This window comes from Pantherophis guttatus, chromosome 2 (assembly GCF_059756535.1).
Source record: "Pantherophis guttatus breed Tessera chromosome 2, ASM5975653v1, whole genome shotgun sequence".
NCBI classification, from domain to species: Eukaryota; Metazoa; Chordata; class Lepidosauria; order Squamata; family Colubridae; genus Pantherophis; species Pantherophis guttatus.
The window spans coordinates 31934675-31958805 of NC_142064.1; the positions used below are offsets into that span (position 1 = coordinate 31934675).

The 24131-nt window shown below is 35.5% G+C and overlaps 1 protein-coding gene across 6 annotated transcripts in view; it reads right to left on the reverse strand.

Moving 5' to 3' along the window:
* ADAMTS6 (ADAM metallopeptidase with thrombospondin type 1 motif 6) overlaps positions 1-24131 on the reverse strand; it is a 134716-nt gene that overhangs the window by 69873 nt on the left and 40712 nt on the right. For all 6 annotated transcript variants that reach the window (XM_034440984.3, XM_087885727.1, XM_034440983.3 and 3 more), the window contains 4 exons: positions 21583-21666; positions 20859-21004; positions 10886-10929; positions 4361-4466 (listed from right to left, as the gene is read on the reverse strand). In XM_034440984.3, coding sequence (XP_034296875.1) covers positions 4361-4466; positions 10886-10929; positions 20859-21004; positions 21583-21666 — 380 coding nt within the window. The remainder of the gene's footprint in view (positions 1-4360; positions 4467-10885; positions 10930-20858; positions 21005-21582; positions 21667-24131) is intronic.

A 24131-nucleotide genomic window follows, 5' to 3' on the forward strand; every position in this document is an offset into this window, starting at 1 on the left:
TGCCTTGGTCACGCTGATGGATGATCTCTGGCGAGCCTGAGATGGGGGTCATTCCTCCATCTTGGTGCTACTTGACCTCTCAGCAGCTTTCGATACCATTGACCATGGTATCCTTCTGGGACGACTAAGGGAGTTGGGAGTGGAAGGCACCGTGTTACGGTGGTTCTCCTCCTATCTCTCTGGTCGGTACAGTCGGTGTTGGTAGGAGGACAGAGGTCGACCCCTAGGCCCCTCGTTTGCGGGGTGCCTCAGGACTCGGTCCTCTCCCCCCTCCTATTTAACATCTACATGAAGCCGCTGGGTGAGATCATCTGACAATACGGGGTGAGGTATCAGCAATACACTGATTATACCCAGCTGAATATCTCTACCCCACGTCAATTCAGTGAGGCGGTGGATATGATGTGCCGGTGCCTAGAGGCCGTGAGGGTCTGGATGGGAGTCAACAGACTCAGACTTAACCCAGACAAGACCGAGTGGCTGTGGGTATTGCCTCCTAAAGACTATGTTGATTGTCCATCCTTGGTTCTGGGGGGGGGGAGAAATTGTCCCCGTCAGAACGGGCTCGCAATTTGACTCACAGCTAAGATTAGAGCAACATCTGTCAGCTGTGGCTAGGGGGACCTTTGCACAGGTTCGCCTGGTGCACCAATTGCGACCCTACTTGGATCAGGAGGCTCTCCTCACAGTCACTCATGCCCTTGTCACCTCATGGTTAGATTATTGCAACATGCTTTACATGGGGCTACCCTTGAAAAGTGTTCGGAGACTATAGTTGGTCCAGAACGCAGCTGCGCGAGCTGTCGTGAGTGCACCTAGGTACACCCACATTACACCAATTCTCCGCGAGCTGCATTGGCTCCCTATTGGTCTCCGGGCACAATTCAAGTGTTGGTTATTACCTTTAAAGCCCTAGATGGCTCAGGGCCAGGTTATCTTCGAGACCGCCTTCTGCCACATAGCTCCCAGCGACCAGTAAGATCCCACAGAGTTGGTCTCTTCCGGGTCCAATCAGCTAAACAATGCCGGCTGGCGGGCCTGTGGGGGAGGGCCTACTCTGTGGCTGCCCCAGCTCTCTGGAAGCAGTTACCTCCTTAGATCTGGACCATCCCCACTCTATTGGCCTTCCAAAAAGCAGTGAAGACCTGGCTTTTCCGGCAGGTCTGGGGCCGTTGATCTCGCTGTTGCGATCTGGCGAGATCCGGCCATGAATGGTGTGAATGGGTTTTAATTGTTTTTAATGTTTTAATTTTTAATGTTTTTATATATGGTCTTTAAATGCATTATAAGCCACCTTTTTTTTTTTTTTTTTTTTAATTTGATTTATATGCCGCCCTTCTCCGGAGACTCAGGGCGGCTTACAATGCGTTAAGCAATAGCCTTCATACTTTTGTATATTTTTATACAAAGTCAGCTTATTGCCCCCACAAACTGGGTCCTCATTTAACCTACCTTAGAAAGGATGGAAGGCTGAGTCAACCTTGAGCCTTGGAGAGATTCGAACCAGCAGTAAATTGCAGGCAGCTGTGTTAATAACAGGGTGCTTTAAACCACTGTAGTACCAAGGCTCTTTGTAGTACCTTGAATCTTGAATCTTCAGAGAAAGGTGGCATACAAGTTGAACAAATTAATTAATTAATTAATTAATTAAAATATCTGCACTGGCTAGCAATTGCTTAATGGGCACAGTTAAAAGGATCGGTGCTAGTCTTATGATTCTAAATGACTTAAAGCCTAATTATCTGTGGTACTGCATCTTCATTTATGAAAATGCTCTGGAATTTAGATTGTCCATTCTGTTAGAAGCTTCATCATCATATATATGAGAAAGGGTCTTATTCTTTGGATCTCTCTAGTAATGAGATATTCTCCCTAAAGAGTTATGTTTGGCTCTTAGATAAGTAATAGAAAGAATGTCTTTCATCAAGCTTCTAATTGTTGGTTATTTTAATTTTAACTCTATTATTTTGTTATTTTTAGAGTGTGTATTGTATAAGTTATCAAGAATGTTGGAACAAACAGAAATATGGGAAAGAAATTCATTAAATAAAGATCCTCCGTGTATCCAAATAAATATTTTTTCCAGGCATAAAATACATATATATCGAAAATATTACAATATGGAAAGGAGAAAAATAGAGACTAATTTATATCTCTGCACTAGATTATCTGATTGGAAATAATTCCAAACAATTGGTCACACTGCTATAACTCCCATCTTTTCCATTTTCCTTCTTTTGGTTTGCTGTTGTTGCTCCCTTAGAATAATATATTAATTCCGACCTTCAACATATCTGAAACTGGAACAAGTATTCCGCTCCATAATGATGCATGGAAACGTGCACAATAAAGATTTCCACTTGAAATCCGTCATTCCCATTCTCTGTTTATCGTTCCATGTACATCTGCATATTTATTGCTTTTTAGCACCAACATATGTTCCTTTATGTCAGAACTGAAAGGATGTAGAATTGGAACTGAACTTTGCTCTTAATACCAGATATCCAAGTTTTGCTTTGCAGTTTCTGAGATGAATTACCAGCATAGAGGAGAAACTATTAAAAAAAATACTATTTTCATTCATTATACTTCCTTATCCCAGTCCTGCATATGTTCTTCTGACATTTTAAGGAATGTTTACACTGTATGTCAAATTACTTGTAATAAATAAAGACCTAAAATAAAATGCATAACAAATCTAGCATATAATTCCTTGAAGCAGTTTGCAACAACTATTGAAATCTGTTTAGTTTCATCATCTAAAAGATGGTAACATATTCCTAAATGTGTTTAGATTTGTAAAAAGAAGAAAAGAAAGACATGCTAGACATTTATTACTTTTATCAAAATAGTGCGGAAACAGAAATGGAGATACACATACATACTAATATATTGAAATCACAGAAAAAAGAACGGAATACGCAAGATGAGTTTCAACTGTGTAATTTCTACATGTATAATTAATTCTACTAAATTCAATGACACTTATTGCTCTCTAAATGTGTATTAGATTGTAACTGTCATTTTGCCCTGAGTATCAAATGTAACAATAGAATAGTAAGCTGCTAAGAATGGTTGTAGTGACTTGTTTTTTATTTGAAGAAACAGTTCATTATGCCAAGATGACTTCCAAAGTGTAAAAAATTAATGCCACAAAATTTGGCTTCAGTTGACTTTTCGTCCTAAAACATTAGCTAAAATTAAACTATCATTGCTGATCTAAACACTGCAAGATTTCTCTTTATTTTATTTTATTTGTAGGTAGCAAGCTGTATGTTTTATGTATGGTAACATACAGATTTCTTAAAAGCCATTGCTTCTTGTTCCTGAATTCTAGGTGTTAGCAAGATGTTGGCATCAAATACTAGCAACTGAGTAAATCTGGCTGTAATTCCCATTTCTGGACTGAATCAAAATGAACCTTGCAACAGAATTCTCAAACTATGGATCATGCCTTCTCAGATTAAGCATCTGGTACAAACCATAATGACAAAGATAATGACAAAATTAACACTTTGCACTTGCATTATTTGCACTTGGTTCCATTTTGGATTAGATAAGTGTATCACATGGGTAAGGTCACTCTGTTACAGGACACATTTTGACATCCCCATCATTAATATGACTATGCTAGCATGAAGTTTCAAATGAATTAAAACATTTAATCAGGTTTGTGCAGATCAAGGGTGAGTATTATCAAAACTTCGTCTAAACTCTGTTCATTTTGACTGCACATGTCTGCAATAAATAGAGGGCATCAAAGTTCAAAAACTCCCATGATATTTAGTTTAAATTTTACAATAAGTGGTCTATTGTTAACTTTAGTTTCATTCATTTTAGGAGATCCTGGTATTGCAAAAGTGAGGACCTACAGTGAAAATAGTTTAAAATAATGTGATTAAATCATGTAAATGATTTGTTAATGTAAATCATGGTTAAAGCAGTTTTCAATGTGTTTCCAATTGAACACTGTGTTATAAGCAGTACTATATAATCTGATTCTGAAATGAAAAGGTAAGCAACAATTTTTGAGTTCAGTCTCAAAACATATATCCTGAACTGTACTGTTGTTACAGCATAGTTGTACAATGGTTGCATAGTATTATTCCATGCTTATATGGTTTACTTTGTGCTATTATAGCGATACACTGTAACAGTGATTTTATGCTAAACTGACGCAACTAGAAGTAATTTCACATCAATAATATATATGTGCTGCAGTAATAGCTCTTTCAAGATCATATGGTTGATGAAATCAAACAACAACAAAAATAATCAGGATACAGGTAAGGCAGCCAATATAAGAGGGCAAATTAAGATAATTAAACTAAATGTATTAAAAGTTTAAAAATATACGCACTTGTGACCAATCTCATGGGCTATGGTAAAAGCAGAGCCAAGGCCAATGTCTTCATTAATACTACAGCTCCTTTCAGGCTCACACATTCCAGCAACAGAGGCCAAGCCTGAACAAACAAAAGGAGACACAAAGGGTCATGCCAACGTGTTTCAGTCTTAAAAGCCTTAGTTATAAATGCCTGGATTATTTTTAATAACCTCCATGCCTAAAAGCAGCAGTTGGCAAAAGGTTAACTTTTTAGTCCTTGCAAAATCACTGGGGGGAACTTCACTTTGCCGGCTAGACATTAATATTTTTTGAACTGCAGTCATTGCTGGAAAATGTCTAGACTAGGGGTTAGATTTATAAATTTTACTTCTGGTAACTTGGGACCACCTAGTAACTTGAGCCAAGAGAGGGAATTCAAGCAAGCATTTTTATTTTAACATTTTTGAGGTTGCAGAAAGCAAAATGTATCCACATTACTTTTCCAAAAAGAATGGCTTTAAGTTTAGTGGGTTCATAAAACATGCAAGTAACATTTTAGCTACCCAAAAATCCCCAAGTGATATATTCTAGAGAAATTTTATGAGAGAAAAATAACCCTCAGTACATCAATTGCAGAGAAAGAAACATTAATTTGTACTCACTATCATGTTTTTCTTTTATTACAGCATGAAATATATGCCTTAAAAAAATCTAAAATGAATGAAAAGCTTCAGACATTTACATATGGAGTACTGTACATTATATACTTTAATGCAGGACTAATCAATTATCACTACTGATAATGGATCTGCTGCAGCCTTACTGATATATTTCTCAGAGTACTATATGCTTATCTGGAAAAAACATTAATGTACACCCCTAAGGATTATATGTATGCTGCAAAAATATTGTTACAGAATACTATAAAAAGAATAATTTTAGAACTCAATTGTGTTCGTAAAGAAAAAAAGAAATAAAAATAACATTGGATACTTCTTTTCTATAGGAATACATCACAAGTATTTCAAGACTTCACTCTGGCTTTATAGAGGCAGAAGGAAGATTATTATAATTCAGGATTCCAACTGGTCTCTGCAGATGTTCTGCACTATCTCTCCTATCTACTTCAACTAGCATGCTCAGTTACGGAAGCTATGGTATATATAAAATACCAGGAAATACTAGTATAACTGGTATAAAACAAGTTAGAAAATATTTTTACCTCAACCATACATATATCCTCTCTGTTAGCCATTTTTAACTCCTTAGTTGTCTTGATTATAATTACAGTATGCAAAAAGCTGTTAACTGGATGCATGTATGGCATTATTATCTGTAGCTGACCTAATTTTATGTGTTTTAAAGAATTTTATATAGAGAGATGATTTCTATTAGCTTCCTGGCAATTCGATAGGAACTAGAAATGAAGATAGTCTGATGTTTAATCTTCAAGTATATGTTTGGTTTACATAGCAGTCACTGGCTCCAGACTAGGGCAAAATAAAATAATCAAAACAAGCTTTGCTAAAGTAGATGGAAATTATTTTTAACCAACTGTAATTTCTGATAGAAAAAGGTTACAATCATGTTTTACTTCCCATAATTTTAAAGATAACAACATAACGATAGCATTCCATTTTCTAAATTCTACCCGTTGTGACAAAAGTATGAATTGATGCCTTTTTCTTCTACAGTACAAATAATATTGTTAACACTTTTAGAATATAATGAATACAATTCACATTTATAGCTGAGGACTGGAATAATTCCTATAATCATGCTAAAAAAAACCCCAACAAACCCAACAAATGATCAGCTTTAAACCTCTTTATTCAGACTATTGTTTTATCTTTCCTCTTAGGTCTATTTTTTTTTCTCTGTTCGGGCTGCTCTGCAAAGTTCTGAACTTTGCCACTTAACTTTAATTCTGTTTCTTCCCTCTTTTTGCTTTATGTACTTTTTTTCTTGGGACTCTGATGGGGTTTTTTTTCTTGAAATATGTAGCTTTTCTTTCCAGAGGGACATCTTTGGCAATTAGGAGTCTGTAATTCCTGTACAATGCCATGGAAAAGCTTCCAACTCTCGGTGGTGATCCTGTGTAATTCCAGGATCATCATTTATGCAGTCTTATCCCAAAGTTTTCTATAGTATAAAAACTCCAGAAACCATAAAATACATGGAATAGGTGTTTTAAAACCCCATTATGTACTTTTTAAATATTACACTAAGGGTTGGGATCTACTAAAGGCTGCTGCAGTATGGAGGAAGTGCTCTAAGTCTACTGATTTAATTTGTTACTCTAAAGGCATGTGGGAGATGTCATCACAGCTGGCAGATATAATTAGAGCAGAAACGCTGTGTGAAAAGTTTCTTGATTCTTGGTTTGAGCAATTGAGTTATATGTAGAAATTAGGCAGGGAAGATGTAGAGTTCAATGCACCAAGGTTCAATATCTTCTAAAGTCAATGCAGTCCTATGCTGCATCAACAGGGGGAAAGTATCAAGATCAAGGGAACTAATAGCACTACTCTGTACTGCACTATTATAGTTGATTTGGAATACTGCATCCAATTCTGGTCATATGAATACCAAAAAGGCCTCAGAAAGTGTGTAGAGAAGAGCAAACTGTCAGGCAAAAGCAAACAAAACCACTCATAAAGAGTATCAACAGTAGCTTATTGCTAGTCAACTAGGTTACAAGAATATCACCAGATTGATTGTGTTCCCTTGGGAATGGCAAGTTAAGGCTTCAAGGATTCTGAGGAGGTCTGTTTCTTACTACTTACCGCAGTATAATTACTCTAAACTTGGCCCCCACTTGATCCATCCTCCCAGTCTAGTTGGAGATTCCAGCAACAAAGGTAAGAGGTCTGAAAGCTAAATCTTTTTTTTTTTTAATTTGATTTATATGCCACCCTTCTCCGGAGACTCAGGGCAGCTTACAATGCATTAAGCAATAGCCTTCATACTTTTGTATATTTATACAAAGTCAGCTTATTGCCCCCACAAACTGGGTCCTCATTTTACCTACCTTAGAAAGGATGGAAGGCTGAGTCAACCTTGAGCCTGGTGAGATTTGAACTTACAGTAATTGCAGACAGCTGGTGTTAATCACAATGCTTTTAGTCTGCTGAGCCACCAGGCCCATGACTTATGACTCATAAATCTTATGAGGAATAGCTAAATAAACTAGGTATGTTTAACTTAATGGAGAGAAGACTGAGGGAGATATGATAGCAATCGGCCAATACTTGAAGGGTTGCATGCATGAGGATATTGAGTCATTCTCCATAGGACCTGAAGGTAAGACAAGAAGCAATGTTGGAAGCTTGTCAGAGGAAGCTCCAATTTGGAAATAAGGAGGAATTTCCTGACAGTAAAAACAATTGAGCAGTGGAAATTTTCTGAAATTTTGGATGCTCCATTGCTGGAGATTTTCAAGAAAATATTGGACAACCATTGGTCCAAGAAGGCATGATGATTCCTGCTTTGAGCAGAGAGTTGGATTAGAAGACCACCAAGTGCTTTTCCAGTCCTATGATTCTATACAAGTACACTGAGGAAGCAGATCTAGTGATCTGCAAAACAGGTCATGTCCTCTGGGCTGCAAAACAAAGAGCTTGAGATACATTTTTGAACTTTTGTATTATCAGGAAGGAGGGATATATCACTTTTAGATGAGAGCCAGTAAACCTTAGTAGTTTGCAAGAAAGAGGAATAAAATAAAGAAGAAGAATGAAGTAGAAATATTTTACACACAAACAAGAGGAAACATTCGTGTCTCTGAAATTAAAGAACAAACATCAGTCCTCTTTTCAGGGGAGAAACAGGACAGGAAGATACTTAGATTCAAATGAATAGGAACGATTTAGCAACAACTCAAGAGGAAGGCATATACTGGTGCAAAACATACAAAACATTTAGACTACCTATTTCATTTCAAGAGCTGTTGGAATTTCAAAAGCATATATTCATGACGTGACAGACAAAATACTGACACACATCAATTCAGTTACATTCTCATCTGCTTTGGATTGAAATTATATCTAATAAAAAAGCATTGGATAAATTTAGGACTGCAAACCAGATGTTATTGTTGTAGTACACTAAAGGCTATCCAGCCAGAAGTTCAGTAATACAGACTTTCTCTTAACATGCTATTGATTTTAAACTCTACTGATAAAGGAATAACCAATTAATTCTTGCCTTGCTTGTATTGTATTGTCCAAGTCAAGATTTTATAAGTGACTTAGATAAAATAATAGACAGATTGCTCATCAAAACTAGATAACATGGCCAATAGAATAGAAAGAATCAAAATTCAGTTAACAATTTTGGATCAAGATAATAGCATGAAATTCAATAGCATGAGAAAATGTGAACCTTATATCAAAAATATTGGATGCAAACATAAAATGAGGCAACTTGGCTAGACAACAGTATTATGTAACTTATTCAGTGTCTTAATGGATTGCAAGGAATTATAAGAAGTCCTTAAAATAACTAAAGAAATCTGCATTAGCAGAAATAATGGGGCATTATAAAATGTAAAGCAAATATAATACAAAACAAGTGAACTGCACAGTGAGAACCGGAATATTCACACATATTCTGTTAAGTATTAGTCAGTAATAACAGTGACCTGTATTATACACTTAGCTAAATCCTGTTAAATTCAATAGGGTTTCTCTATAGATTCGTGTAATATTTCTGCTGGCAAATAAAGTAATAAACATATCTATTTATCTGTATAAGTTTACACTGTACAATATTTTACAAGAAAATACTATAATATAATTATAAATGTGTACATGAACAGCTACTACTTGTGATAACAAAATAGAACATTAAATGAACAAAAGCTGATAAAGCTGATATAGTGAATACTACTGCCAAAAGATACATATATGCATGGTTCTTTAAATCCAATTTTTGAAATATCCGGCTAGTTAATATTAGTAATAGGAACTGATAAAAGATCTTCTACTCTCATCTTTCATATACCAAACTACCTCATATTAGCTAGCATTAACAATATATGCATACATAAAGCTCTGCCCTCTCTCTTATCAGTGCAAAGAAAACAGAACAGTAAAGGTGTGATGCTAAGCAGTTTGTTTATTTAATGTTGTATACATTTTATAATTATCCTTTAAGTCTGTTAATAGATGGTTTAAATAATGGTAAATGATGAAGTAAATAAAGAATTAATCCTGGCTGCTGTGAATGAAGTATAGTTTAATTTACCCCTAGGTTCATCACAGTGGGATTTAATATAGAATTCTTATATCAGGATGAAATAGGAAGACAAGTGCCTCTGGAACACAGCATGAAGTCATCAACAAAATAATATTCCAGTTCCAACTTCAGAGATAAGCAAAGGAACATGTATGTTTTTATGTATCTGGCAGAATATTACCTTCTTTCTGCTGACTTTGGAGATTTGCTACTGCTATCCCACTGTTTTTATTTAAGCCTGCAGACTCCTCTTCATTTTTCTATCCAGTTTCAGTATGGGAATTCCTGCCATTTGCAATCTAGTTGCCCCATGCTCCAAATGACAAGGAGAAGGGATGACAATTTTGTGAATGTGGACGACTCATATCCTAATCATCAAGTACTGTAACTCCTGCACTCAGCTTTCAGGATATTTAATAGAAGATGATAGTAATAATGCAGCTCTCTGAACATAGTGAAATCCTGCAGAGATCGAATTTGTGAACTTCTTTCCATATACCAGAAGGAATTGTTTTTTCAATTTTTCATGTATTTAAGTGGCTCTTAGAAAATTCTGAACAAGATTTTAGGTTTGAATGCAGAGTTCAAATTCAGATCACACCACCTGGCCCATGTATTTTGCCAGGTGCTAGACAGACATGACTTCCCAAGTAAGGAAATGAGGGAGAGGGACAAAAATCTGTCCAGAAACAGATTTTTTTATCCTGCCCACATATACTTGAATATAAACAGAAGTGACATTTCAGGATCATTCAGTCATTCGGATGGCAAATTATAATTTAAAAGCAAAGCAAGGTAAATATACAATGCGTGCAAGTTTTCTGAATACTTTATGAATGCTAGCACATTAGGGAAGCTTTGACACCACAGCAATCATCAGCTGTTCATATTTTCTAAAACATAACAATTTTACAAAGTACATTTTGATTTCTGACTGTCTTTCCTAGGGGTTCATTTTGTATTCTGTGAAATGTATCAGACTAATCTTCATGATGAAGAAAGCATTATAAGCTTCCTTTTCCACATAATGTTGCTTTGATTATTTCTAAACCAGTGTTTCTCAGCCACTGTAGGCTGGGGAATTCTGAAAGCAGATCCCCGCTGATTTTAAAGTTGCTGAAGTTGAGAAATATTGTTCTAGACTTTTAAAGTAATCCAGCTATTGAAAATAACAAATAATAAAATTTAAAAATTCCCTTTTGAAAGTAAAATATATTTTGAAATCTATCTTTATGTAAACAGGTAAATATAGGGAAGCCATCTTATCTATAGAAACATTTAAAGAATAAATACTCATTTAGCTTACACTATGAACCTTACCCAGAGTTCCACAAGGCTTGTTTTTATATGTGCAGATGTCATATCTGTAAAGAATGAAAATAGATATATTTATAATAGATTCCTCTTAGCAGTTCTGTTTTTAAATATTGATCACATTTCTGTAGTGAAACTCCAGTTGTCAGACTACAATCACTGTAATTATGTGCAGCCAGCTGGAGTGTCAGCCCTACAATCTTGTATAAACTACAAGCTGCAGTATGTTCATAGCCTCTGGTCTCAAGCCATAGAGAGACTTTCCAGGAAGAAAAAGGCGTTAAAGTGGACCTTTGTAATTTCTGGCCTTAAAAAACAACATATCATTTTGTTAGGAAGTTATAGCCATATGTCTTAAAAATATTAGTATTTCAACAAGAAAAACAATCATTATTCTAAATCTATTAAACCTGTTCCTTCCTAAATATTTTAGAATACTGAGTGGTAATGTTTTATCTTACTATTTCACATTTTGCTTACTTTTTAATGTATGTATTATCTAAAGCAGAGCCATATTAAATAATACCTTAAAGAGATAACGACTGGTTCCTAATTAGTATGATTCATGGGTAACAGAATATCAGTGAACTCCCTATAGTATCAGCTCACTTCCTTTTACTTTAAAATAAATCATATACATATAATATGGAGATTGTCCGTTATGCTCCAAGTGCAGTGGACAAATATTTTAATACAAAATCATTTTTAACTTTAATAAATAACATATAGAACAAATACTATAAACATTAACTATATATTTAATATCAATTATATTTTATTAATGTAATTCAAATGTTAGCAAACTAATGGTTAAAATTAACAGGGTAGAAGCTTTACAAATGCAAAAATGCTTGATATCATATTTAGTGAAACAGATAATGAACTCAAGTAAATATAAAAGAGGACTGTTGAATTTGTATGGAAATTATAGGAAAAATTAAAAGATTATGATTGGGAAACAGGTATTCCATCTCAGAAATAAAATACTGGGGTTTTTTTTCAGATTCACCCTTTATTGTTATAAAAATTGATATAAATTATATGAAACTGAGCATTAGCTATGATGAAGAACAACACATTAAATAAAATAATATATTGAGCAATATTTTGCAATTGAGATTTTTATATGGGAGCTGAGAATCCAATCCAGCTTCAGCTCATTCTGACCTGCTACATTCAGGCCATTTGCTACATGCTTGTGAACTGTTTCTACTACCTACCAAATAGTAAACATGAATGCACGAACATCCTCAGTTTCAAAGATTCTGACCTTAATTTCATTATTATCAGTATTTCCAGCTTGAAGGCAGATGAAGATATTTTGTTCCACACTTTTAGAGCAATGTTCCACAATTTCAGCAACTTTAATGTGGCATCTGTTCCCAGAATTCCCCAGCCAACATGCTGGCTGGGGAATTCTGATAGTTAAAAGTTCAAACATCTTAAAGTTGAGAAACACAGTTGAGAAACACAGTTTAAAGTATTGCACCATCCTCTTTCTTGATTTTATTTTTAATTTAAAAAATAAACAATAAACCAAAATTTAACACTAAATTTTCCCAGTTTAAACCAGGATGGTCTAATACAGATTACAATTCTAAACAAACTGAGCATTCAGTAATTAAAATGCATAACACTAAAATCAGAAAACAAAAGCATATCCCATATAATTAAAACAGTTATAATAATATATTATAAATCAATATATTAAATGATTATTAAAAGCATTATTACATTAAAAGATTATTAAATAAAAGCATGTTTACCTAGTATCAAAAACCAAAAACCAACATAATTGGTATCAGGCTTCTCCCTTCCTGGAAGGACATTCTCCCCCCACCCCTTCCAAGAAAACCTCCCACTGAAAAGACCCAAGTACAGTCCCATGCTATAAAAGGCTTTATAGACAAATGCCAACTTGAACTGAGACAAGATACAATCAAGAACCAAGGAAGACTTGCTGTTCATAATGTCATGTTCCAGTCAATACTGTCATTTTATACTTTCCAAAGCTTTCTCAAGCGCAGTCACACATATAACTCAAGAAGTAACCATGGCATGCAATATAACAAGATTATATTTATCTAGGTAGGACTATAACTGGTAGATTTGTCAACATAAACTGGTTAAAGGTGCTTAATATTATAGAGGGCACTGATGCTTCTATTGACAAAGATGAATTTAGACTGTTCCAAAGCTGCAAATTTAATTCTTTAGAGGAAACTGTATCAATTTCCAAAAACAAAAGAAAGTTGTCTACACATCGGTAGATGGATCATCCACTAAGAGTACCTCTATCCTGATTAAATAACAGTTTGTTAGCCATCATCAGTCCATTAGTATGACCATGTTCTGATTCAGTATTTCCACTTATGACAAAAAGGAGAAACTGAGATGTTATCATCAGTTTACTGATGATCTTCGGTTCAAATCTCCAAAAGACGTCACTTAGCAGTTTCATATAAACGTTAAACATGGGGACATAAAAGAACGCCATATTGTAAAAATCTTAGACTTGAGCAGAAACTTTCTGTCAACATTTGTCCAGGAATGAATGAGCAGAACCAAACAAAGATGTTCCATCCATCCTTAGCTCAGATAATTTCTCCAAGATGGCATAGTTAATGATATTGAAAGTCAATGAAACCACCAAGAAAATCAACATGATGCATTCCCCCTGATTTTCTTCAGGCAAACATTATCCTGCAGTATGACAAAGGCATTTTTAGTTCCGAAACTAGACATGTAAAGAGAAATATAGAGTCCCCCAACCCAAATGAAGACTCCCATCTTACTAGACTGAATAAGACATGGGGGAGAAGGATGGAATCACTGATAAGCTGGCTACAGTCTATCAAGCACAATGATCCTATCTTCGTTTTAAATTCCTTCAAAGCAGTTAACTAATAAATCAGCAAGAACAGATTCCATTTCTACTATCACCAGATGAAAGTGGATAAGATAGGAGGTAAAGATAAATGATAGCCATCTTGTTGTCCATATATATTCTGTTCTTCCTTCTTTTGAAAGAGGTTACAAATGTACAACTACATGCACTGTGCAATCGATACACATTATAGGTATTATTTATTATGTTGCGTTTTCAAATAACAAATGCAAAAAGCATGTTAGTTTTCTGGATGATTTATATTTCTGTAGAGAAGTATATTTTTCATTTTCCTGCATTGCTCTTGGACCATGCTGAACTAACGTATTGCTTTGCTTGCTACTTTCCAAGCTTCAGTGCTATGATTCTGTGCATATCTATATGTGCATGCAAATCAGGATGCAAAAAGTTAATTGTTTTTTACTTTTTCAGTAAGAATGTAAAACAGTTTAATTGGTTTATATAATGTTCTTTGTAATTGTAAGAACTGTGTGTAATAGTAATTTAGACCAGATTAAAACCCTACTTACTTTTATAGTCTCACAATGAGAAATGAAGGAATCAGGATTTAGTTTTGAATACGTACTACTTCTATAAATGCATAGGTAGCAATGTATTTGTTTGGAGTATATTGTTCAGGAATAATTCACTGGAAACTGTTTGACATATATATAACTATGGATATGGTGGAGTGGATATAGTAAAAATAAAAAATTGGTTAAAATGCCTATTGACACTCTTTCTCACACATTTATGTGATGATATCCTTGCATGCATGTCATTATTTTGGTGTTATCGTGGTTTGCTACAATGTCATGTCTATAGAATCAGTGCATGGTAGTCTTCAAAGTACTATTGGAACAACTTATATTTAGTTCAGGACAAAAAATGTACTTTAATTGATTAGTTAATTCACTCTAAAACTGATAATAGGTCTATTTTAAAGAAATGATTTCAAATGTTAAAAATTAAAAGAATATTTCTATGTTTGAAAAGGAGCCAAGATATGTCTGTGTTAACTTAATTTATTTTGGTAGATGCTTCTTGGTGCCAAAATCATGCCCATTCATCCAATCAAAATACAGAATCTTAATTGTAAGTGCTAAAGCTGCTGGATTTTCAAATAAGTTTCATTTATTATGATTCCTTAGTGCTAAGTCTTGTCATTGCTGCAGAATATATGGAAATTTATAGCAGTACTAGAAAGCTTTAAAATCTTAACAGCCCATGAATTATAGGATATAGTTCATGAGATGTAAGGGTAGTTGTTAAATTGAGATAGAAATATTCTGGGGAGTGGAGATGGATGGACATACAAATGTTTGTTTTTCCTTTCTGTGTGAGACCATAATAAAATACCAAAGCAGCACTGGGAAAAAATCCTTTTAAAAGCATTGCATTTTATATTTGTTATATACAGTGGTATCTTGGTACTCAACTGTTTTGAAATTCATCTAATTTGGTACTCAAAGCATTTTGATACAAACATTTTGTTCTGGTACTCATTGTTTCTTTGGTTCTCAATGCACAAGCCAGAAGTTGTTGGTGTCGACTGCCTTGTGATTCATTACATTATTCCTTATGGGAAAAATTTGTTTGGTACTCATTGTTTTTGGTACACATCACCCCTCCTAAAACCAATTAACGATGAATATCAACCTACCACTGTACCTGTTTCATAAAATATTTGATCAGTTTTGTTGAAGAATTCTTTAATGACATTTAGACACATAAAAATTATAGGTTACATTAAATTGTATAGTATAGTGAAACACCATTTAACTTCGATCCATATTTTAAAAATGACATGGCTTATGATATTAGTTTTGTGAGCAGCTCATTTGATGAGTGTCATTAAATGCAAGATACTTATTTTTTTTCTCCAACAAGAAATTCTTATTAATAAAATCATACAGGACCATCTTTCCCCAGTTGTAACTACCCATTGTGCTAGATAAGGGGTGTCAAAATCAAGGCCTGCAGGTGAATCTGGCCAGTGGGGTGCTTAGATCTGGTCTGCGGGGCTGTCCTGGGAACCATGAAGGACCGACCCGCAGTGCCTCTGCCAGTGAAAATGGAGCTGCTACAGCCTCCTGCAATCCTCTGCCAGTGAAAATGGAGCTTGGGAGGGCCATGTTCTGTTTTCGCTGGCAGAGCGCAGGCACCCCGACACGAGTGATGTCAAGCTGGCAACGCCTACCCCACCCCAGCCATGCCTATCCCAGCCCCCTGAGGTCAAACACAACCCTAATTTGGCCCTCAATGAAATCGAGTTTGACATCCTTGTGCTTGTGTAGCAGAAGAGGCATGCTCTTAATCCCATCCATTACAAAATGCCATTGGTGAGGCTGAGAAAGAGAACATTTTCTGTTGTGGCATTCACCCTCAGGAACATTGTTCCCTGGAGATCGGACAACCCACTATCCTTGTTTGTTTGTTTTTATTCACTGTATGCTTGTTAATTACTATTATCCCAATGACAATTCAGATAATCTGCTTCCTTCTAATCCATAACTTTCCAAGAATCTCTGCTAAGGAGAATGTTAAATGAATATTTAATTCACTTAATATGGTCCTGGGCATAAATTCTTAAAAATTTATGGATTGGAAGGAAGCAGATTATCTGAATTGTCACTATCATTGGAAATAATAGTAGAAATTATTTTGTCTCTCTTTAAATTATGGCAAAAAAACCTGTGGGCAGTAAAGTGTACAATGATTTTATGATTTCACTTGCTATATACTTCCAAGTCCAAGAAGAATACCAAGAGAAAAAGCCCTGTGTTTTGGTCTTGCTTTCTGCTGAAGACCGGGAAAGAAAATACCTATGTTTTACAAGATTAAGCATGGAAATTTTTGTACTCTAATTGCAATACCATCAAAATATGTTCTGTTGAATGTGAATATATTCCATCACTTTGAATTCCTGAACAACATAAATACAATGAATAATGCTTTTTCACAAGAAAAAAGTTAAATGTATAGCTACAGAATCCATATGCTTGAATATAAACATTGAATATGCCTATTTATTTCCTAAATCACAAAACAACACCTTCAGTTTCCCTTCCCTTAAAACCTAGCAGAAAGGAGATAGGAAGCATTTGTTTCCTAAACAACATTAACTTCAATTTATTGTATGCCTCTAATTAATTTAGACTATGGTTTGTTTAAAAAACAGAATCAAATTATGATATATGCTCTTATTAAAACAAAGTTTACAACCACCATTATTTTTTAAAATGTAATGATAAACTATAGTTTTTGTATAACAGGAACCATATGTTTCTAATCTCCACCTTGCAACTCTGCCAGCTGAGTGGAAAAGCATGTCAGTTTAAAGTTTGTGCAATGTTATTCATATAATGTTAAATTTTGAGCCAATGGCCCAGTTTGAATATTCAGTTCTTAAATTAGCAAAGTGACTTTTTAAAAAAATATTATATGGTGTATGTTTGTCTGTGTGTTGTCTTTATATTAAAAAGAAAAGAAGTTCACTTTTTTTTTCTTCCTAGCACTTTTCTGCAACTGCAGGGCCTGTTTTTGATAGGAATTGACACACTAGCTCCGTGATGGCGAACCTATGGCACACGTGCCACAGGTGGCACGCGGAGCCATATTAGTGGGCATGCCAGCTCAGCTCTGGGGCGCATGCCCGCGCCAGCCAGCTGATTTTCAGGCCTTCTGGGCCCACCAGAAGTAGAGAAACAGGCTGTTTCCTGCCTCTGGAGGGCCTGGGGGGGTGGGGAAGGCCCGTTTTTCTTTCTTACCTGGCTCCAGATCCTCTCTGTGTATCTGGGAATGGCGAAAACAGCCTTTCCCACTCTCTTGGAGGCCCTACGGAGGTCCCTACTCCCGGTGGGACAGGAAGTGACATTTTTTCCTGTCCCCAGCCTCCAGAGACTCCTAGAGAGGCTCCTACAGACTCCTAGAGAAGTTCTGGAGGATTTGGAACCAGGTAAGAAAGAAAAACCAGGCCATCATGTGCCAGGAGCGGGGCGGAGGGGGGAGGGGGTTGCACACACATGCGCATGGGCACGTGTGCACGCAACCCTCCCCCGCCCCCCCTCTCCTGGCACGCGATGGCAAAAGGTTAGCCATCACTGCACTAGCTTGTTGCCCAAGCTTAAAGTTATGGGCTGAGAAAGAGAGAGTGACTGGTACAAAGTTACCCAGCTGGCTTTCATGCCTAAGGCAGGACTAGAATTCATAGTGTCCTGGTTTGTAGCCTGATGTCTTAACCACTAGACCAAACTGGTTCTTGAAAGAAGTCCACAAAAATAACTCTTTGTAGTTGTATAGTATAAAAGTTGTATAGTAAACTTTTCAATTAATGGAAATACAAGACAAAATATATACAATAACTTTTCCCAAATGGAATCAAGTGTTGGACTGTAGAAATATTTAAGTAAAGTATTAATTTTACTACATCTCCATTTACTCAGGATTTTTTAAATAATGTAAGGAAATAATTTCTGAAATATTATTTTTCATTGTAAAAATGTAATCTAAAGTCTATTGAATATACAAACAAAAAAAAATGAAGAGAAAGGAAAAGGAGATACACAAACAAATAATGATTATATAAAAATGTTTCTAAGTTAAAAAACCCATATATATTTAAAAAGCATTCCAGCAGTCCCCCTCTCCTCTTTTTCCCAGCCACTAATTGCTATTTGAATATTTTTATACTATGTTTTGGACCAAGTAAATAAGTTCTATTTATTCTGCTTTTCAATATTGGGCCCGATTGATTCTTAGCATATACCTTAATAAATTCTTGTGATTTTCATTTATATTATCTGGAATCATATTTAATAAAAGTATTTGTGGTTTTAAATTGATGCTTATTTTTAGAACTTTCTGAATATTTTCATGTATTTTTTTCAAACACCTTTGAGTCTTTTTGTATAAGCACCACATCTGACGTCTATGGAGATTCTTAGTCATCCAAGTCATGGTTGTCCCAAAGATACTTTGACCTTACACGGTTGTTTTTGGGGAAAATGTGCTCTCATATCATAATATGCACAGTACAAAATACTATGAAGAACTTTACTACATATGAAAGTAGAGACTCTAAAAGGTCTCTAAGGTAGAAAAGAATACTTGAAAACAATCATTAGACCTGTTACATTAGGTCTAAACATTAGACTAAAACTGTCAATTAGCATGGACAAAATAAAACTATTATATAGAAACGAAGCGAAACAATGCCCTCAGAGTGCAGGTTGAAGATTTGTGAAGAAAAGCAAGGTCATGTCAATAACTCACTTGGAAATTTTGCAGGTACTTTGGTTGAAAGAACTAGAAAGAATACAAACACTATTTCCAAAAATGTGATTATTCTTGAACAAAGGCTTTTGTAACAGAAAAAGCTAAACACCATGGAAGCTGAGACAGTTCTTATTAGCTGTGAATAGTAATTCTTAAAATAAGTAGCTCACCCAATTACTATTCTTAAATTACTATTTACTATATTAATTCCCTCAACACTGTCAAACTATTCACGAAGTCTACATTACTATTAATCTTCTCATTGTTCCTATCACCCATCTCCTCCCACTTATGACTAACATTTTTGCTTGTATTCTTACAATTTATATTGATTATTTTCTAGTATGATTTGAATGCTTATTTGTATCCTATGATTATCATTAAGTGTTGTACCTTATGATTCTTGGCAAATGTATCTTTTCTTTTATGTACACTGAGAGCGTATGCACCAAAGACAAATTCCTTGTATCTCCAACCACACTTGGCCAATAAAGAATTCTATTCTGATTAAAATATGTAAGACACATTGATTTTATCATGAATTCCCTTAGTAAAAGAAAATTATTTTAGTGAGGTTCATGAACACACAGAATATATGTGCTAGGACAGTGTTGGCGAACCTTTTCGGCACTGAGTGCTGAAATGGGAGCACACGCAGAGGGGAGTGCTGGAAACTGGAAGAGGAGCTCTCAGGTGCACATATGCAGAAGTGCCGGAAACCAGAAGAGCAGTTCCCTGGCATGCACATACACGCGCCATGAACCTAATCTTCCAGTTTCCAGCACATGCACACCGGTCACCTGGCCTTCCAGTTTCTGGCGTGCATGCTCATGCAAAGACCAGCTAACTGCCGCGCATGTTTGTGCCAGAAACCAGAACCTCAGCTCAGGGAGCTGCTCTTCCAGTTTCTGGCGCTCCTGCATACGCAAAGACCAGCTGGCCAGAACCTGGAAGAGCAACGGGCGACGGCTGGCTAGCCGAAGAGATAGCACGCATGCCATAGGTTCACCATCATGGTGCTAGGACAACCAGAACTGCAAATATCAGATATTTTCCCACTGGTGGCAGCAAAGAGCAACAAAAATTCTAACATTTTGCTGCCATCTGTCAGTCACCTGTATATTTTCAGCCACACTGGATTGTTTTAACAGATGTAAGATAATACAAAAAGAGCCGGATATAAATCCAGAAGCTGATTGAACTATTTCAGGCAAGTAATTTTCTTTTGACCTACCCACAAAGTAACTGTGAGGTCAGCATAGTACAATTCCTATTTACATGTGCCTGAACTCTGTGATAAAAACATGATTAATAAATTAAGAAGTTATCTTGAAGTTCAACAACTAAAGACCAAGGTCTTATTTCCCTCAGCAGACAGCCATAAGCCATGTATACAAAGCAAAAGCTATCTTCCATTGATATACCCCATGATCTAAAACTTGTTTGATAGATATATCTATAAGATGATTCCAAAACTCAAAACTACAAAAAAGATAGAAGAATGCACATCTTTCAGAAGTCCATGAACAGGAACTTATTAGGGTCCTGGTCTTGATTTGTTCTAAAATAAAAAGTCTAAAATACTTTTAAACTATTAAACATACAATTATATTATTTCATTTCATATGCAGTAGGCTTTATGCTTTATCTATTACTGACAGAACTGTATGATTTATTATTGAATATTGTATTACTATGTCAATATAAACAATATTTTCATCTTGATGTGATTACTACAAATACTTATACTTTAGTATTTTTTAAAAGCACAAATAAATGAGAAACAGAAAGGAGAAAAAAATCAGTGAATCATACCTAGTAATAAGGACTGCATTATCATGGTGGGCAATTCCATTTTCTGGAATGGTGTTTCCATCACTTTGGTGAGAGAGAATGGATTTCTGCCACTTACAGAAGCTATCAAGGGACTTGTCTGCATGGTGATTTATCTCCAAGTTTGGCTGCAATACAACATGCATACCAGAAATGTTCCAAACAAGTTACTAGGGTCAGCGGTTAAGACTTCTGAAGTCTAAATATGATCTGTAATTAGAAGCAGTGATTTCTAGGAATAATTTCTTCTTGCCAATTTTTATCTCTGTTAAATCTGCCCTACAGTATGTTTTGTGCATGCATCTTAAAGATTTAATTTCAAACTTCAAATTGATTTTGCCAAAAGTAAGGATTATAGAGTCAGTCCAATATTTATCTTTTCCTCCTACAGCAAATACTGTTATGCAGAGGAAAGTACTATTTAGAAGGTTTTTACAATATCAAAATTCAAGACCAAAAAACAAGTTATGAAAACATTTTAGAACTCCAATCTTCCACTTATGTTATTTTCATGATATTCAATTGAACTAATATTCAATTATTTGAATAATACTTTCCTAATCTTTCCAAATTCAAAATAATAATGCAGATGACTCTTGGTAATGGCAAATGTTTACCATTAAACATTTTTTCCAAACAATATTTAGGCATATTTTATCACATTTAATTTGTATTACTTAAATTTTAGACATCTGAACTTGCTTACCTGATCTTCTGTGAGGACAATTAAACGAGTTACTATAATATTCACAACGTTTCCTAGGCTGGAATCACGGTAAAGTTTGGCAACCTGACCTCCAGAAAAGAAGAAAAGACATAAAGTCAGACAAATAAAAACCTGTTAGTTTTGAAATATGTCTCATGTCTCATTTAGTTTTTATTTTAAAAAACATTTTTTTATTTTATCATAACATGTAGGTAATACAATATATTATTTGGATATAGTGATATTTATTCAGTATAAACTGTAGATTATTAACACTCTAAGAATTAGGTAATTTAAATCTTGAAAAATAAGGGAAAAAGTTTATATTAATATTAACTATGGTACTCCCCCTGAAATGTTACATTCAGTTTTGAGATATATATTTTTCCAGACAGTGTTCCCTTTTACTTTTGCAAGAAAAGATAAATTTGGCTACAATAAATTGTGTTTCAATCACCTCCCATACAGATTAGTATAATGTGCTCTATATCTGACTGCCCTTGAGAAAAGCAACTAATGTAAAATGGCCCTAAATTTCTCACATTTGCTTTGTTTACAATATTACAGTATAGTGATTCTTAACAGACGCTATCTACATATTCTAAACACAAATTTGTCCTTACATGAAAGAATGTATGGAGGATTAGGCTGATGTTGGTTACAGGATTCCCTTCTAAAATTCTTTGCAATATACATCTGAACAATTAAAAGTTACCAACCCAGAAAAAGAAATGTAATACTGAAACAATCAGCTGAAACCGAACTACCACACAATTTGATTTTTAAATAACTACTTTAACAACATGCCTGAAAGTGGTTTTACTTGATAAAAGCCCATGAAGGAGCAGAAGCACTAGCTCAGAGTTTCAAGCAGAATTGGGCAGGTGAAACGATTTATACAGAGGTACAAGAGATAGTTGGCATTTGTGCAATTTATTTAATCCTCCCCAAAAGAAAAGGACTATTGCCCCCAACTACCTAGAGCAGTGGTTCTCAACCTTCCTAATGCCGCGACCCTTTAATACAGTTCCTCATGTTGTGGTGACCCTTTAATACAGTTCCTCATGTTTAGGGTGGGTTCTAAATTTTTTTACTACCAGTTCTGTGGGCGTGGCTTATTTTGTGGGCATGGCTTGGAGGTCATGTGACTGGGTGGGCGTGGCTAGCTGGTCATGTGACTGGGTGGCCATGGCTATGTGTATAGGGACTACTCAGAGGGCTGAAAAAAGTCATTTCTGACAGGTCCTCGCACTTTTGACTGGTCCTCACACTTATGACCATCCTCACATTTATGCCTGTGCAGCATTCTTAACAACCATGTCACTCTTTTTACAACTGCTTCTTTTCACCATGGTGGTAAGATAGAGCAAAAAATGTAAAATGTGAGGATAGTCGTAAATTCGAGATCTGGTCAAAAGTGCGAGGACCAGTCAAAAATAACTTTTTCAGCCCTCTGAGTAGTCCATATGCATAAAAGGATACAGCAATAGAGAGGGATGAAGGAAGGGAAGAGAAATTAGAGTAGGAGGGAGGGTAAGAGAGGGAGGAAGAGAGGAGGAGAAGGAGAAAGGAAGAGGAAGTAGGGAGGAGAAGAAGAGGGGGAGGAAGAGAAAGTAAGAAGGAAAGAAAAGAGAGAGGTGGTAGGTTTGAGGAGAAAGATTGCTGTACAATAAAAAACAAGAAAGGGAAGAAAGCCAACCCCAAACAAATATAAAGATATTAAGATAAAGAATGAATTGTTAAACTTTAAAGAATAAAAGAGAACAAATATGAATAAATAACAATAATTAGAAACACACATACAAACATACAATGTATTTTCTTTTGTAGGAAGTTAGCACCCACCCCTTTCCTGGAAGAGTGAAATATTTTAGGAAATATGAAAAAGGCAGAATATTATATTTCCCTGGGATAAACATGTTTTGAAGCATCTCCCATCTTCCTGCCCCCACCCTTTGTCAATGGGCCATTAAGGCCTGGGCCAGTCTATTCTACATAACAAAGATCTACCTCCTTCAGGCAGAACCATAGTAGGAATTGCCAAAGATCCAATAAAGATAGGATTAGCCCTCTACACAATAGCAGCAGAAACTCACCACATGTGAACTGGAAAGCACATGTGACCATCAGCCAGCAAGGCTAGCTAAGATCCCCACCCCCTGGGAGTCTGACAACCAATCAGGATACTCTTTCGTGGCCCCAAGAAATGCAGAGCCAGAGAGAGCATAAAAACCAGAGGATTTACTGTATCTGCCCTTTTCTGTTCAGGAACTCAAGCCATGTGATCCTGTCCACCATTAAACCATCTTTCCAAGCAGTCTCCATGTTTCCAGTGTCTTTTTCCCCACTTGGAGCAGAACCTAGAAGGAGATTTCTTCCAACACTCTGAACAGAGTATTTGGCCGGTTCACAAATTTAAACAGTGTTTAGTCATTTCAATTAAATTTACAATTTCTATGTTTCCTTTTTGCCATATTTATTCCTCATCTATTTTTGTAAAAAACCAATATTACCCTTCATCCTCATCTCTAATCTTAATCAAATTCAAT